Here is a 14,258-nt window from a genome sequence, read left to right on the forward strand (position 1 = left end):
AAGTTTGCTAGCCATGTTTCTGATCCCTCTCAATTCTCTGGATCCAGTAGATATTTGAGGAGTCTTTGCAGGACACAGGAGTCATTCAATTAGCGTGGTACTTATGTTCCTCTGGGATAATCCTGACAACACAAGTATTAACTAACAGGAACATAGTTCTTACTACAATTATTATTTAACCAGAAATGGAAATGTTCTGTCCAGCTGACCTTTGTAGTGTCACCTACAGTCTGAGAGTTGAAGTGCCAAGGGTATGTGACCGTGCTTTTTGTATTTCATCAATACTGCAGTTAAAGATTTTATTTAAAAGAAAAATAGTAAATGGCACATCATGTAATTGCTATTTATTTTCATAAACATGAGGTATTTCAAAGTGCTATAAGACGCAGCACTAAATGTACATCATTGGAAGAAATTAAACACAGAACTTTGCAGTTACCCAGTTCTATGCACCAAACATTAACAAATACATTAACTGGAAGAAACAGGCTAGGAAAAGGCATATATAGTAAATTTCTTTACAAAAGTTTCTTAGTTCAAAAAAGTGATAAAGTAATATCTACTCAAAACTTTCACAACTCATTTTCATACGAAAATATAAGTATCAAATTTAGTTATGTATCAGCATCATACTAAAGTATACAGGCAATGTAAGAATTAGTACAGTACATAACAGAGATTAACAATATATTTGTATACAAAAACATGCTCCTCAAACATTGAGGTATTACAGTACTTAGGTATGAACTTCCAGTCTAATACTGGCAGCAAAAGCCACCTCTCATAACCCAAGACATGTACAAAAGGCAAGTGTGTAGATGGTATTTACAGAAATTCCCACAGGGGTACAAAATGCCAACCCCTAAAATAACATCTGTTAGAACATAAGCACCATAAAACTTAGGAATGAACATTTTAAAACTCAACTAGATGTCATCAGCAGCTCCAAATGCTCACAACACTTAAAAAAAAAAATCCCCACCATCTACAGTTCTTAAGAAGAAAAAACAAAGGCAGTCCATTGTTGTTTGGTAGTCTTGCAATAAACTCCTTGCAAGAAAATCCACTGTTGTTTGGTAGTCTTGCAATAAACTCCTTGCAAGAAAATCCACTGTTGTTTGGTAGTCTTGCAATAAACTCCTTGCAAGAAAATCCATTTGCTCCGTACCCGGATAATACAGTCTGTAGATTACTTCAGGGACTGGATTGAAATTAAAACCAACATTCTTAACGTCAAAAAACACAATTTTTTATAAAGAATCAAAAATGTGCAAAGTGGCAATGACTGTCCTGATCAGCCAGAAAAAAACACCAAAACAAAAGAAAGTTTAGCAAGTCCGCTTGTAATCTATTTTCTTTAGTAATTGTTCTTGTCTGGCTTGCAATTTTTCCTTTTCTAGCAGTAACTTCTGCTCCTCTGCCTGAAGAGAATGAACATATTCAGTGGCTTTTTTCAAGATCACAACTTTTGCAGCTTTCTCATTTTGAACCAGCTCTGGAACATGGTCCCTTAATGTGAGGAAACTTGACCGTAGATCATTACGTCGCTGACGCTCCAGGATATTATGGTTGCGTCGACGTTCACTGTCCTCTGAATCAGAGTTTCGAGGACTTGAACTCTTAAGCTTTGGTTGGATCGTGGGTTTTACTGGACGGGGCACCTCGACTTTTAACTTCTTCTGTGGTGGAGACTCTTCAGTCTCCACGAATGGAGAAGGAGCGGCATAATTATGCTGCTGGTGAATTGGGGCACAACGCTTTAATATCAGTCCATTCTGCTGTGTCCTGACTGATGAAAAAGTGGTATTTTTAGGACGCACTGTAATAGTGAAGGTGGTAACAGACTTGTTGGTAGAGGAGCGTCTTTTCTCCACTGTAACAACATCTATTTCTTCTTCCTCATCCTCTTCCTCCTCATCTTCATCATCTTCTGGTAATAAAGGACAGAAAATAAAACAGACGTTATTCTCCCTGAAAATACCTTGACCAAGTATCAGTATTTATTGACAAAATATATATCCAGTAAAAGCAGTCATGAAATAACTGATGGCAAAACCAGGGTGCACCCACCATCTGCAGTCAGATATAGAACCGTAAAAGTATGTAATACACATGAAATCAGCAAAGAACAGGGATTTCTGAAAGCTTAGTAAGTTTGATGAAATGGGTTTTTTTAAACACATCTAATTTTCAATCAAAATGGGGCTACCACCCACACAATCACAGAGGCAGAAAAGAATTTTTAGACAGAATGTATGTAGTTTGAATGGAATCGTCGAGTTGTGGCACAAAAGGCAAGCACAGAGCCACAACACAGCCCCTGCCTGGTAGAAAAGCAGCCGGAAAACGAAACAATCGCTGGGTTTGTTCTGAGGCAGAAGGTGAAGCTGCTCCAGCCGGGGACCCTTTAAGCCGGCGCTTGGTGCACTGCCAAGAAGACAGCTGTTGGAAGTGCTTCCTCACCCAAAGCTGTCAAACCAGACATTAAAGGGACAGCAGGCTCTGAAACCCGGGACGGATCACCAAGTTTGTGGCGGTGGTCATAGGGACCAGCTCATCTACACACACCAAACCGCGGTTCAGCCCAAGTGCACTTTTCTGCGTACACTCACAGAGGATGTTTGGGGCATTTTGGGCTCTGTCAGCACAAGAGCTGCTCTAAGGGTTCGATAGTCCAGCTCCAGCCTGCCCGCATGGCGCCTAAAGCAACGCGCACACGGTCACCCCCAAAAACCTGTGCCCAGGCGGCGCTGGCAGCCGAACTGCCACCCCCCCGAACCCCCCGGGGGCAGGAGACTATCGGGGTACCGGAGAGTCCCCAGCACCACGCAGCCCCTCCGGGCCGGAGCTGCTGCCCGGCGAAGGCTCCGGCCCCGCCGCAGCCGGCGCCGGGCGAGGGGCGGGCGGGGGCCGCCCCCGGGCCGTGCCCGCCGCCCCCCCCGGGCCGTGCCCGCCGCCCCCCGGGCCGTGCCCGCCGCCCCCCCGGGCCGTGCCCGCTTGTGCCCGCCGCCCCCCCCGGGCCGTGCCCGCCGTCCCCCCGGGCCGTGCCCGCCGCCGCGCCTGCTGCCGCCTGCCGGCCGCCCCGCGCCCCGCCCGGCCCGGCTCCGGGGCAGCCGGCGGGGGGCCGCAGCCGCCACCCCCGTCCCCACCCCCGCACCCTGGGGCCGGAGCGCTTACCCGAGTCGCTGAGCATGTCGTCCCCGGAGGAGCTGCTGCTGCTGCTAGCCCGGCTGTCCCCGGCGGGGCGCGGCGGGCGGCCGCCCCGCGCAGCCCCTCCGCCCGCCGCCGGCGCCTCCCGCTTGTTGACGGGGAAGGGGAAGACCACGGCCGGGTCCACGCACTCGGGCACGGCGCCGCCCAGCTCGGCGCGGGCGCTGGTGGGGCTGCCCGCGGGCCCCGGCGGCGGCGGCGGCGCGGCGGGCGCCTTGCTCTGCAGCTTCTCGCTCACCGCCCGCTCCAGCTTCTCGCGCGCGGAGAAGCCGCTCCACATGCAGTCCTGGATGATGATGGAGTTGAGATTGTTCGTCACGCCGGGGCCCGTCTCGAAGAAGTCCCCTCCGTCCACGCCGCCCCACAGGTCGGCCTCGGGCGGCAGCAGGAGCAGCTCCGATGCCCAGTCCACGGGGTCGGTGGGGCGGCAGCCCCACAGAGCCGCTCCTCCCCACGGCACCGGGCCCCCTCCCGGAGGGTGCTCCTGGAGCCCGGCCCGGCTGGGAGACAGAGGAGGGGTGGGCAGCAGCTCAAACTTTTTCCAGATGTCCTCGCCCGGGGGAGCGGAGTCCGGCCCGCACAAATAAAAGTCATCTTCGTCCGGGTAGAAACAAGGCTGCAAAGAGTCAAACTCGAGGTCTGGGTTTTTACTGACCATTCCTGGCATTACGGGTCTCTTTTTGCTGATCTCTGTGTCAAGCAATAGTTTCAAACACAGGTTTTATCGGTATTTCCACCAAGGGGAAGAAGAGAGGTTCTCCCACGACCTGAAAGTGACAAAAAAAAAAAGAAAAAAAAAAAAAGAAAACAACAAAACCACAATTAAAAATACGAACAAACAGACACGAACGTGATTCCTTTCCTCTTAAAGGAAGGAAAAAAAAATAATCCCATCATAAATAGCAAGCAAGAAGGAGCCTTTAGAAAGTTGGGGAAAAAAAAAAAAACATCTCACACACCTTTCTCGTCCCGACTCAAGCTACTGAAATCAAAGCGCTCAGGTAGCGCTCCCCCGTGCAGAGCCTGCCCCGCTCCGTGGGGACACAGACCCAGGCTGCAGAGTCCAGCGGGGATGCACAGCCTGTGTACATAGCCCTCGCCTGCTCTCCGCAAACCGCTTCAAACGCTCAAAACAGCACAGTAACTGCACACAGATGCGTGGCTTTGATACCGTAATCTCTCCAGAAAGGCTTCTTAATATGCCAGCAAAAGTAGAGGAAGTTTACTCCTTTTGTCACTGCGGAGCAGTGCAAAGGGGAGAGGAGAAGGATGCAAAAAAAAAAAAAAAAAAGGGGGCGGAGGGGCTCTTTGCAACTTCGCAAATCGCCAGTTCATTCACTCAAAGCGAGCCAGCGCAATCCGCACACAAAACAAGGGGGGAGGGGGAGAAGGGGAAATCCAGCAGCAACAGAAATTATCAACCTTATGTAATAACCTCACTCACAAAAATGCATTAAAACCACCCCGACGCCACCAACAAAGCCTCCTGATTTGCCAAGAAAGCACGGGAAGTTTTTTCTCCCCCTTTTTCCTACAACAACGAGGTTGCAAGGACAGCAACTCGGCACATTCGGCCACTTCATGCACTCAAACCTCCTGCAAACACACCAGCTCTCACCTCCGGCGAGTGCGAGCTGCTGCCCTTACCTCGGCCGGACCCCCCTCTCACTACCCACGGCCAGTCAACCACAGCCCCATTCCTTTGCCGAGAGCTCCGTTGCATCAGACATTAAAAAAAAAAAAAAAAAAAAGAAAAAAGAAAAAAGAAAAAAGAAAAAAAAACACAGAAAAAAAGAAAAAAATAAAAAAAGGAAAAACGTTTAAAGTAAAAAAAAATCCAGTCAGCGTCTCCCTTCAGCTCGGTTAAGGTAACGCGAAAGGAAATCGTTCTGCTGGGTTCACAACAGCTGACGCTGAGACGGAGACCAAAAAGGGGAAAAAAAAAATCCATGAAAAGCCTTATGATGAAACGCCGAGAAACGCACCCGGCTCGGCTCAGCTGCGCTCCCGCCCCGCCCCCTGCGCCTCCCGGACTGTGCATTTTTCTACTATTTTTTAAATACATTAAACTGTTTAAAATGCAAAGCAGTAAAGAGGCACCTACAAAACACTGGCGATCTCAGTGCGACAGCTCCAAACCAAAACACAAATATCCTCCAGGATTTTCTTCTGCTTACTGAGAACCCCATTCAGGCTCCGCTCTACCCCTGCGCTCCCCTTCCCGCCCCATCCTCCCCAGTTCGGCAACTCGAACGCGATGGGGAACTGGATTTATTTGACTGGGGTTTTGCCCTGCAGCCCAGAACCTGCAGCTTCCTCTTCTTACCTCCGTGGTGATGGTGGTGGGTGTGCGAGGGGGAGGAGTGGCGGGGGAAAGGGGAGAGGAAAAAAAAAAAAGCAGCTGATGGTGTCTGTAGCACTTTCCGCGCCCGCCCGCCCGCCGGCCCCCGCAGCCGCCCCAGCCTCCGCATCCACCCTCTGCTCGCAGACAGATGACTGTCACTGCTTGCCTTTGAAGCGGCTGGATGTTATTAACCCCCCAAAAGGGCATTAAAAAAAAAAAAAAAAAAAGGCGAGTTAAATAAAACCCCAAAAAACAACAACAAAATAAAAAAACCGTGACACGCTTAGCACTGGAAACAGCGGGAGAATGGCGGGAGCGCCGGCCCCGCCCCCGCTCCACGCGCGCAGGGCGGGGCCGCGCGTTTGGCGCCAAAAGCCCCGTTCGCTCTTTATCCTCCGGGAGGGCGTTCGGATGTCGCGGGGCCGCCCCTGCCCCCTGTGCCGCCCCTCCCCGCGCCACGCCGGCCCCGAGGAACGTCGCCTCCGGAGTGGTTCCTCCCCACCTCCCGCCGCTGCGACCTCGCGCGCAACCCCCCGGGGCAGTTGAAAATAAACAAACAAGGGCTAAGGGAAGTGGCCGGGCGAGGGAGCCGCTGCGGCGCAGGGCCCCGTACACGATCGGTGGCGATCGCCTCCCCGCCGGCCAGCGGGGCTCTCACGCCGCCGCGCCGCCGGCAGGGCCCCGTGCGGGCGGCCCCGCGCTCCCCGCGCTCAGCGCCGGCACCGGCGCCGCGCCCGCCGCGCCCGCGTTCCGCTGCCAACGGCGACACCTGGCGGCCGCGCGGCGCAGCGGCGGCGCTGCCGGCGCCCCCGCGCATTGCCCGGCGGCAGCACCCACCGCTCTCTCGCCTCCTTCCCCCGGCGCGGGGCCGCGGGACGGGACGGGACGGGACGGGACGGGACGCGCCGGGACGGGAGCGCGGCGCTCTCCTCGGCGGTGCGCGACGGCGGGCGCGGGTACGATCCCGATCCCGCCGCCGCTCGGGGCGGTGCCTCCTTGCTCATAGGCTGCAGGTTGAGGCGGGGACTGGGGCGTCGCTCGCAGCAGGCCGGTGGCGGCGGGCGGCCGCTTTGTGTGCGGTGGCGGCGGGGCCGCCTCCCCGTCCCGCCTCGGTGGGGGCGAGCCCGGGCTGTTCAAACACGGTGGGCATGGTGGTGGGAGAGAGAGCTGGGCGTCGATGGAAGCGACTGAGGAGAGGGAAGCTGCTCGCGAGAGAGTGAAATAAACCCTGTGTGAGGCAGGGAAGTGCCGTGTGTCCCTTCGCTTCGTCCCCTCCGGCAGTTTTGGGCAGGAAGTCCTGCTTCTCCCCTGTGGTGATCACTCCTCGCGTCCGTGTCACGGTTCGCTGGCCGCAGCCGGGAGGCTCCAGCAGCCGTGCCGTGCCCCGAGGAGCGCGGGGCTCGTTGGTGCCGCCCGGCTGGGCACCGCGGGCAGCGCCGGGGCTGGCTCCCCGAGGGTGGCACCTGCTCTGCCATGGCCCCGCCGAGCTGCTGGCAGGCGCTGCTCGCCCAGCTCGCCCCTGCCCGCCTGCGCTCACCAAAGAGGTGGCTGATCTCAGGAGCCTTCGATTGCTCTGGCTGAGAGCAAAAAAGGCACCTGGAAGGTGACCCCCCTGTAACGCAGCTTCCAAGTGCACAGGATTCAAGCGGGGGTGCTGAAGGTGACCTTTGGATCCCCGCTCTGAGACACAGCTCGGCCGGAGGGAGCTGAGCAGGGGCGGGCACCATAAAGCAGAGCAGCGCCCGACCTGCTGCTGTCGAGGTCTCTGCCAGCCCCTGTGGCATCAAGCTGGCGAAGTATTTGAGGCCAGGTTTGCCTGAACTGTGGTGGTTTGACCCCCCCATTCCTCTAAGGCACTTCAGATTCAAGACAGGGGAATTCATTGATTAGCAAATGTGTGCTCGGTACTTTGATGATGTAAAGTCTTATTAAAGCACAAAGACTTATGAATTTCTCTTTGGATTATTTGGCTGACCAAGAAAAAGTGTGGATGGTTGGGATTTTTTTGCCCCTCACATTTCAGTAACCTTAAACATGTTGAAGCTTGTGAGGAGACATAAACAGTTAGTATGTGAGTCACAGAACGGTTGAACAATTTATTAATTCTTATCAGTCGATGACCTTTGTGGATTTAAGTAATTACATATGATTTTCTCCTTTAATAATTTTTGCTTTCTATTGACTGTAATGTTTATATATATGCAAATATTGTTATGTCCATCCAGAAAGGATGTGGGCTGCTACCTTATCTACTATTAATTCATTGCAATTTTCATCTAGATTTCCTCAACAGCCTTTTAAAGTTTTCTTTGTATGTGTGTTTTTGGGTTTGTTTGTTTGTTTGTTTGTTTTCTTGTATGTATGTACATGGGATTAAAACCATCAGCTTCTAGGAAAGGTCTGTTGTGGTGTGTGATAATCTTTTGTAGCACCCTGAATGAGAGCATTATTAAGACCAATCTTTTAAAGTAACTTTCATTGCCAAAAAACATCAAACCAACAAAAAACAAAACCACCCACAAACAGGAAATGGAAAACAGCATACTGAGAAACATGACTGTGTATGAGGAGTAACTCTGTTTAGGTAAAAAGACTTGTTAAACCCCCCAGATCTACTGCTTTGCCTTCTACAGTTGAGAAAGACACGGAAAACTTTGGAAGAACTACACAAATCCTTGTGGTGTTTTGACTGACACTTACCTTGGGCTCTTTTAGCAATGCTTGAATTTCTTTCTCTGTTCTATTCTGTCCCTGAAATGGCATATATCAAGAAGCTTCAAGGCAAATGAAAATCTGAAATTACTAGTAGTAAATTTATTATTGTGTTGTTTCACTGGAAGAACTTAGGGACTAAAATGTGCTGATAGTAGAAGTAGGTCCCAATAAAAACCAGTTGTGTAGCAAGTATGTTGAGGCATTGTAAGAATTTGCTATCTGGAAAAGTAGAAAAGTGTAAAAAAGTATATAAAAATCTAAAGGATGCTTTTACTTATGCAGTGGCAAGAATCTAAATGGATCCAGTGGTCTTCAGTGTGGCTTAGCGAGAACCCTGGGAAAGCCCTGTGCTAAGAGCTAGGATGTAACTACCTGGGCATAATACACAAGAAAGTTATGGTCAGGGCTACTGTACATCTTCCCATTTGTTGTCATTGATTCATTAAGAAATGCTGTGTGAGGCAAATTTCTCTGGCCACACACACCTCTCATTCATGCTCACATCCTGCAACTATTGAGATCAAAAGAAATTCAAAACCAAAAGATACTATTACTTGATATGTGTGCAGTTTTCTTCCTCAGAGGCACCCAAACTTCAGTGCATTTCTACTTTATTTTCAGAAGTAATATATGTATTCTCTTGCCTCCATGTCACACTGTAAAAGATTTTATAAATGGTTTTGTTAATGAGGGAATGGGGAAAGTGGTCAATACCCCACTGTTCAGAGTGCACAAAAGTGTGACAGCATTGGGGCAATTTATTCTTGTTCTATATTAACCAACAGAAGCTACGTATGAAACTCTCAGTAGGACTAGAAAGGATGTAGGTATGAACACTCATGAGCTTTTTTTTTTTCTTAAAAAAAGACCTAATACACTTCCTGTTAAACAGCAGTAGTAAAATTTTCAGGTGGATTAAGTATTTGGAGGTAAGTATTAAAGTTCACAGTTGCAAAAGCTGCCAGATTTAGAGCAGCAGATTTATTCCTGCATACGTTCAGTAAACTTGCTAGGCAGTTGTGCTGCTCCCTGCTGTGTAGCTGCTGAGGGTGTGTAATCGAAACTATTTCTCCTGCCAATTTACCCACATCCAGGTGAGACAGGCTTAGGGACTTGCCCAGTGTCACTTATGGAAACTGAAGCAGATTTCCCTGGTAAGCTGATTGTAACAGTCTGAGGTAGCTATTGCTTTCCCGCAAGTTCTTGCAGAGTGCATCAGCATTATCCATTAAGATGAGAATATAGTGCAGAATCACAAAGCCCTTTGGATGTCACAAAGGCCTGCAAAGAACACAGATGTTCTTGTGATATAAAAATTACCAATTACTAATCTCAATTACTAGCCACAATACCTTGTGCTTGTGTAATGCTTCACGTGACCAAGACATTGAAAAATGTGAGTTATTTCACTTACAGTCACCATAGAGGTCTCTAGCCAATCTCACCTGTACATCCAGAAGCACTTTATAGAGTACCTAGTACTAATTCTATTTAATTAGAACTAATTTTGAAGCCATACGATTCATAAGTAGACTGATAATAGAATAGTACTGTGGCTGCTGAAGACAGTGGAGATACTGGATTTATCTAGCTGTAAAGGTGGCTTAATCCTCCACCTTTAAGTGTTCCTAGATATATCAGAAACCATCTTTCAAAAGGTGGTGAAAAGAGTTTTTTTCCTTCTATGACTTTTATGTATATTTGGGTTCTTCAAAAGCGATTGGTCAGACCATTGTTTGTGTGCTAGTCTTTTCCCTCAGCTTTCTTTCCTTTCTAGCTGCTCAGGGAGCATTGGAAGATTTTCATTAAAACCAGAAGGCCTGGAAATATATTTTTTATATTTGACAGAAGCTTATAGCAGTTTCTCAGGAAAACATCCTGCTTGCAACAGATTTTCAAACCCTATATATGGCTAGATAAACATCTAAGCATTGGTTATCTTACTGTTGTATTCTAAAGCAAAGCAAAACAAAAATAACTTCAAAAAGTTGCAGGTAAGACCACTAAGTGGCATGTTTCACAATAAGACTGTTTATCTGGAATCACAGAATCAGTTAGGTTGGAGGGGACCTCTGAGATCGTAAGTCCAACCTGTGACCAAGCACCACCACATCAGCCAGACCACAGCACTGAGTGCCACATCCAGTCTTTCCTTAAACACCTCTAGGGATGGTGGCTCTACCACCTCCTGGGCAGTCCATTCCAATATTTAATCACCCTTTCCAGGAAGAATTTCTTCCTAATGTCCAACCTCCCCTGGCACAGCTTAAGACTATACCTTCTCATTGCCAGTTGCCTGGGAGAAGGGGCTGATGTCTGCCTGGTTACAGCCTCCCTTCAGGCAGTTGTGGAGAGCCATAAGGTCTTCTCTGAGCCTCCTTTTCTCCAGGCTGATAGTGTTTCATGCTGACCACAATATTCTGGTACAGGCCAGGATGCCACTGGCCTTCCTGACCACCTGGGCACACTCTGGCTCATGTCCAACTGCTGTTGACCAGCACCCCCACATCCTTTTCCTCTTGGCCACTTTCCAGCCACTCTTCTCCAGCCTGTAGCACTGCAGGGGTTGTTGTGACCCAAGGGCATGACCCAGCACTTGGCCTGTTTGACCCTCATGCCATGTGCCTTGACCCATTGATCCAGCCTGTCCAGGTCCCTCTGCAGAACCTTTCTGCCCTCCAGCAGATCAACACTCCCACCCAACTTGGTGTCGTCCACAAATTTGGTAATGGCAAACTAGGTATACTCTAGCCCAGTGCAATGATAAACTTGATTTTTGGTAGAATCATTTGTTAACTTCTGAAAAATGTTAACAAAAGTAGTGCATTACAGTTACTGCTTTTCCACCTCTTTTTTTTTTTTTTTAAATTATGGTGAGTATAATAAGTGTTCGGCACACCGAGACACTGATCTACCGTGCTGCAAAATTGTCATCTACCAGTAATTCTGAGGGTATCGGTGATGTAGATTTTTACTGTGTGCTTCAGCCACAGCAAATATGTCAGACCTCCTGCAGGATTAGATGTCTTTATAAATAATCTTATCACAGGTCTTCAGTTTTTCTTTGAAAATCAAGGGTTTGAGCCTCTTCAGTTAATATCCACTCCACTGCCTGTTAAAGCCAGGGAAGAACTCACTGGAAAATTAATTTAGTAAAGCCTGGAAGACTCATATTTTGCAGTTTGTAGTCATGGAGAGAACTATACTGAAGGGCAATTTCCTGCTTCTCTTGACCTGCTGCAGGTAATAGGCAGGTGGGAAGAGGGCTGGTGAGGTCTCAGAGCTTCATCAAGTAAGATTTTCTCCTCACAGTGGTCCATGGAAAAACCAGTCTTCATCCGGAAGACACGTTGTTCTCAATGAGTTTAATTCTCTGAAAAGCTTAATTAAGCTAAAATATTTTTAATGCCATGCAGGAAAAGTTGTTCCGCAAACACTGGAAGATCTTTGAGGTTGTTCACAGGGCTTGTAAAATGACTACTTGTATAGTTTGTGCTTCATTCTTACCGAGTTTCTTTTCTCTCTGTATCTCTCTGCTTCATATCATATATTCAATCATTTAGTTGTTTGAAGCCTTGCAACATTTTATATTTATATGTGCTTAAATATTTTATCTATTTTTGAGCAGTTATCCAATTGGGCATTTTTATGCAGGCTCACTTTCTTGACTGGTTTTGAAACTTTAGCTCAAAATGTTTCTCTGGTTGCAAAGCTTTTTAAACTATTCATTATAATGAGATATTTTACTAGATAATTCACTGAGACAAATGTGAAAAGTGCAGTTGGGAAGGTAAAATTATAACCAGTCACATAAACCTGTCCTCATTAGCTCCTTTCAAACATCTCCAAATGTTACCAAGAGAGAAAGACATCCTTGGAGAGTGGCTTGAAATGTGAATTCTTTAGTTTCCAATTGGAATCTGCTTTATGTTTGAAAGGAAGGCTTTAATTTCCTGCATCTGAGATTCATTTTCAAATGCAAGCTAACAGGAAGATTAGCCTTTAAGGACTATTAGTGACTGGCCAGAATGGTGTTGGTGACTAGAACATAAAAGGAGGAAAAAAGGAAAATATGGACTTAAGAGTGAATAAGGGGATGCATCAAACTATACTCTCAGCTGGTGTCAATTGAGATGGTTTCCTTCCACTGGGACTGTGCCAGATGAGACCAGTGACAGATCTGTCCTTTGTGATTCCAGCTTTAGTCCTGGGCCACAACTTAAAAGTAGTTTTCTGGATTGTTTAGTTGGTTCCTATTTTATATGCAACGTACAGAGTCTTTACTGATAACCTGTGGGACATCCTTCAAAGCTCTGCTGTAAAATCTGTTAACAGCAAAGGAAACACTTAACACTTATTGCAGTAATGAAAATATCTTCAGACACATTAAAGGCCTTTATGGAGTTTTGATGGTTTTATTATTATTACCATCCCTGCTTTAGTAAATCAGCAGGTCAATGTTTTGTTTATTTATGTCAGAAATTCTTGATGTATCCCTGGCTGCAAGCAGACATGTATGAAGGGCTATGCCACGATCTTTGGATGTCTTACCATTTCCTCCTTTTCTGCATGTCTTTTATCATCTCCCAAGAGAGAACTGGCTTTGTCCTTTATTTCACTTTAGCTAATTTCTGTGGGCTTCTGTGAAACTTTCCTGCTGTTTCCTTGACAAATTATGGATACCCCAGCCTTGATAAAGGTGTTTGCCTCCTGATGAAACAAATTATTGTTAGAGATTATAAACCAGACTCAACAGAGCCAGGTTTGCATTTGTTTCAGCGACTTCCCTGATCTATTCATATGTTTGATATATTTATATGTTTTCCAGGCAAATGCAAGGGGGTTTTGCATGAACCACAGCTTGTAAGTCAGAAAATTGCTTTGAAGGGAGCCATAATCAATAGGAGGCTGAAAGAAGTATCTTGTTCTGATCATTGTACGTAATTTTGTAAAATGGTTTGACAGGTTACAGACTGTATGTGGCAAACTAAGGTGAAACAAAAAAAGAACACAAGACAGAAGACAGGACAGCATGTTATTCTTGTAGCTATCCCAAAGAAGGTATGACTGAGAGAATAAAAGGTTACATGGAGTTTTGGTTGAATGATATTATAAAGTGTAATTTTAAAAATCCTTAAAAACTGCTGACTTGTTTTGCCTTTACTTTTAACTAATTTAATTATTTTATAACATACTTTTGATTTAGGTAATTTGAAATATCAATGCGGAAGAAGCAAAGTCAGAATGTCCTAGCACCCCTTAATTAAAAGAGTTAAAAAACATTGCTGTTTGACTTACAGCTGAGAAAACTGAAAAACATATATTTAGTGCTGTATTCACTGTTATCCTTTTTGGATGTTAACTTCTTTTTTGATCATTATATAGGAGAAAGTTCCTTGTTTTACTGTTAACTGAAACAACCGAATCTGTAATCCTGCTCTGGTAGTACAAAGCTATGTTCATGTGATCAGACATCACATGTTAAATGTTTTTTCAGCTGTAATCTAATATTTATGAGCTATTACGATATTGAGGCTCCCTGGTAATGAAGATATTTGTTTTCCAGTGACATAATTTCACTGCTGAAAACAATTTCTATTTAACAGAACTGAAATGTTCTTGATATCTGCAAATGTAATTCTGCCTAATATCAAAGTTTAGAATAGATGGGCCACATTAGCAGACAAATACAGAAATACATTATTTCAAAAGAGATGAAATTTATATTAAAGGATGAAAATAATTGTGCAAACTTATGATGTTTTGTTTCTATTGTGAAATTATCCAAGTCTTCTAACAACAGTTTTCATTGCATCACTTCCAGAGTGCTAATACACATTTTGGCAAGATCATTGTCTCAAACATACTAGCATTGTGGTGGCATTCCTGCTCCTTTGACTTGTATTCGGGGTGCAGGCAGCTGGATCAGCATTAATTAGTGCAGAAAATCACATTTGTGTGCCAGGGTTTCAGACTGCTGGTGAAGACT

General features: G+C 46.7%; 1 protein-coding gene across 6 annotated transcripts; it reads right to left on the reverse strand.

Moving 5' to 3' along the window:
- Window positions 1–329: 329 nt before the first annotated feature.
- MYCN (MYCN proto-oncogene, bHLH transcription factor) lies at window positions 330–6,555 on the reverse strand. 6 transcript variants are annotated; one of them, XM_064411904.1, is made up of 3 exons: window positions 6,392–6,555; window positions 3,178–3,977; window positions 330–1,930 (listed from the first exon to the last, which is right to left on the reverse strand). In XM_064411904.1, the coding sequence occupies exons 2-3, from the start codon at window positions 3,875–3,877 to the stop codon at window positions 1,329–1,331; spliced, it is 1,302 nt and encodes a 433-aa protein (XP_064267974.1). In that variant the 5' UTR covers window positions 3,878–3,977; window positions 6,392–6,555; the 3' UTR covers window positions 330–1,328. The 6 variants fall into 6 exon arrangements, with proteins under 6 accessions (XP_064267974.1, XP_064267980.1, XP_064267978.1 ...); XM_064411910.1 differs by lacking the exon at window positions 6,392–6,555 and adding an exon at window positions 5,537–6,000 and having other exon boundaries at window positions 330–1,927; XM_064411908.1 differs by lacking the exon at window positions 6,392–6,555 and adding an exon at window positions 5,315–5,493.
- Between the last annotated feature and the right edge of the window lie 7,703 nt (window positions 6,556–14,258).

The sequence above is a fragment of the Passer domesticus genome, chromosome 3, assembly GCF_036417665.1.
Source record: "Passer domesticus isolate bPasDom1 chromosome 3, bPasDom1.hap1, whole genome shotgun sequence".
Taxonomy (NCBI): Eukaryota; Metazoa; Chordata; class Aves; order Passeriformes; family Passeridae; genus Passer; species Passer domesticus.

Coding starts and splice junctions, on each gene's coding strand:
- MYCN (XM_064411904.1), bottom strand. CDS start 3,877: ATGCCAGGAATGGTCAGTAAAAACCCAGACCTCGAGTTTGACTCTTTG. Junction 1,931..3,177: donor CGACATGCTCAGCGACTCGG/GTAAGCGCTCCG, acceptor CTTTATTACCAG/AAGATGATGAAGATGAGGAG.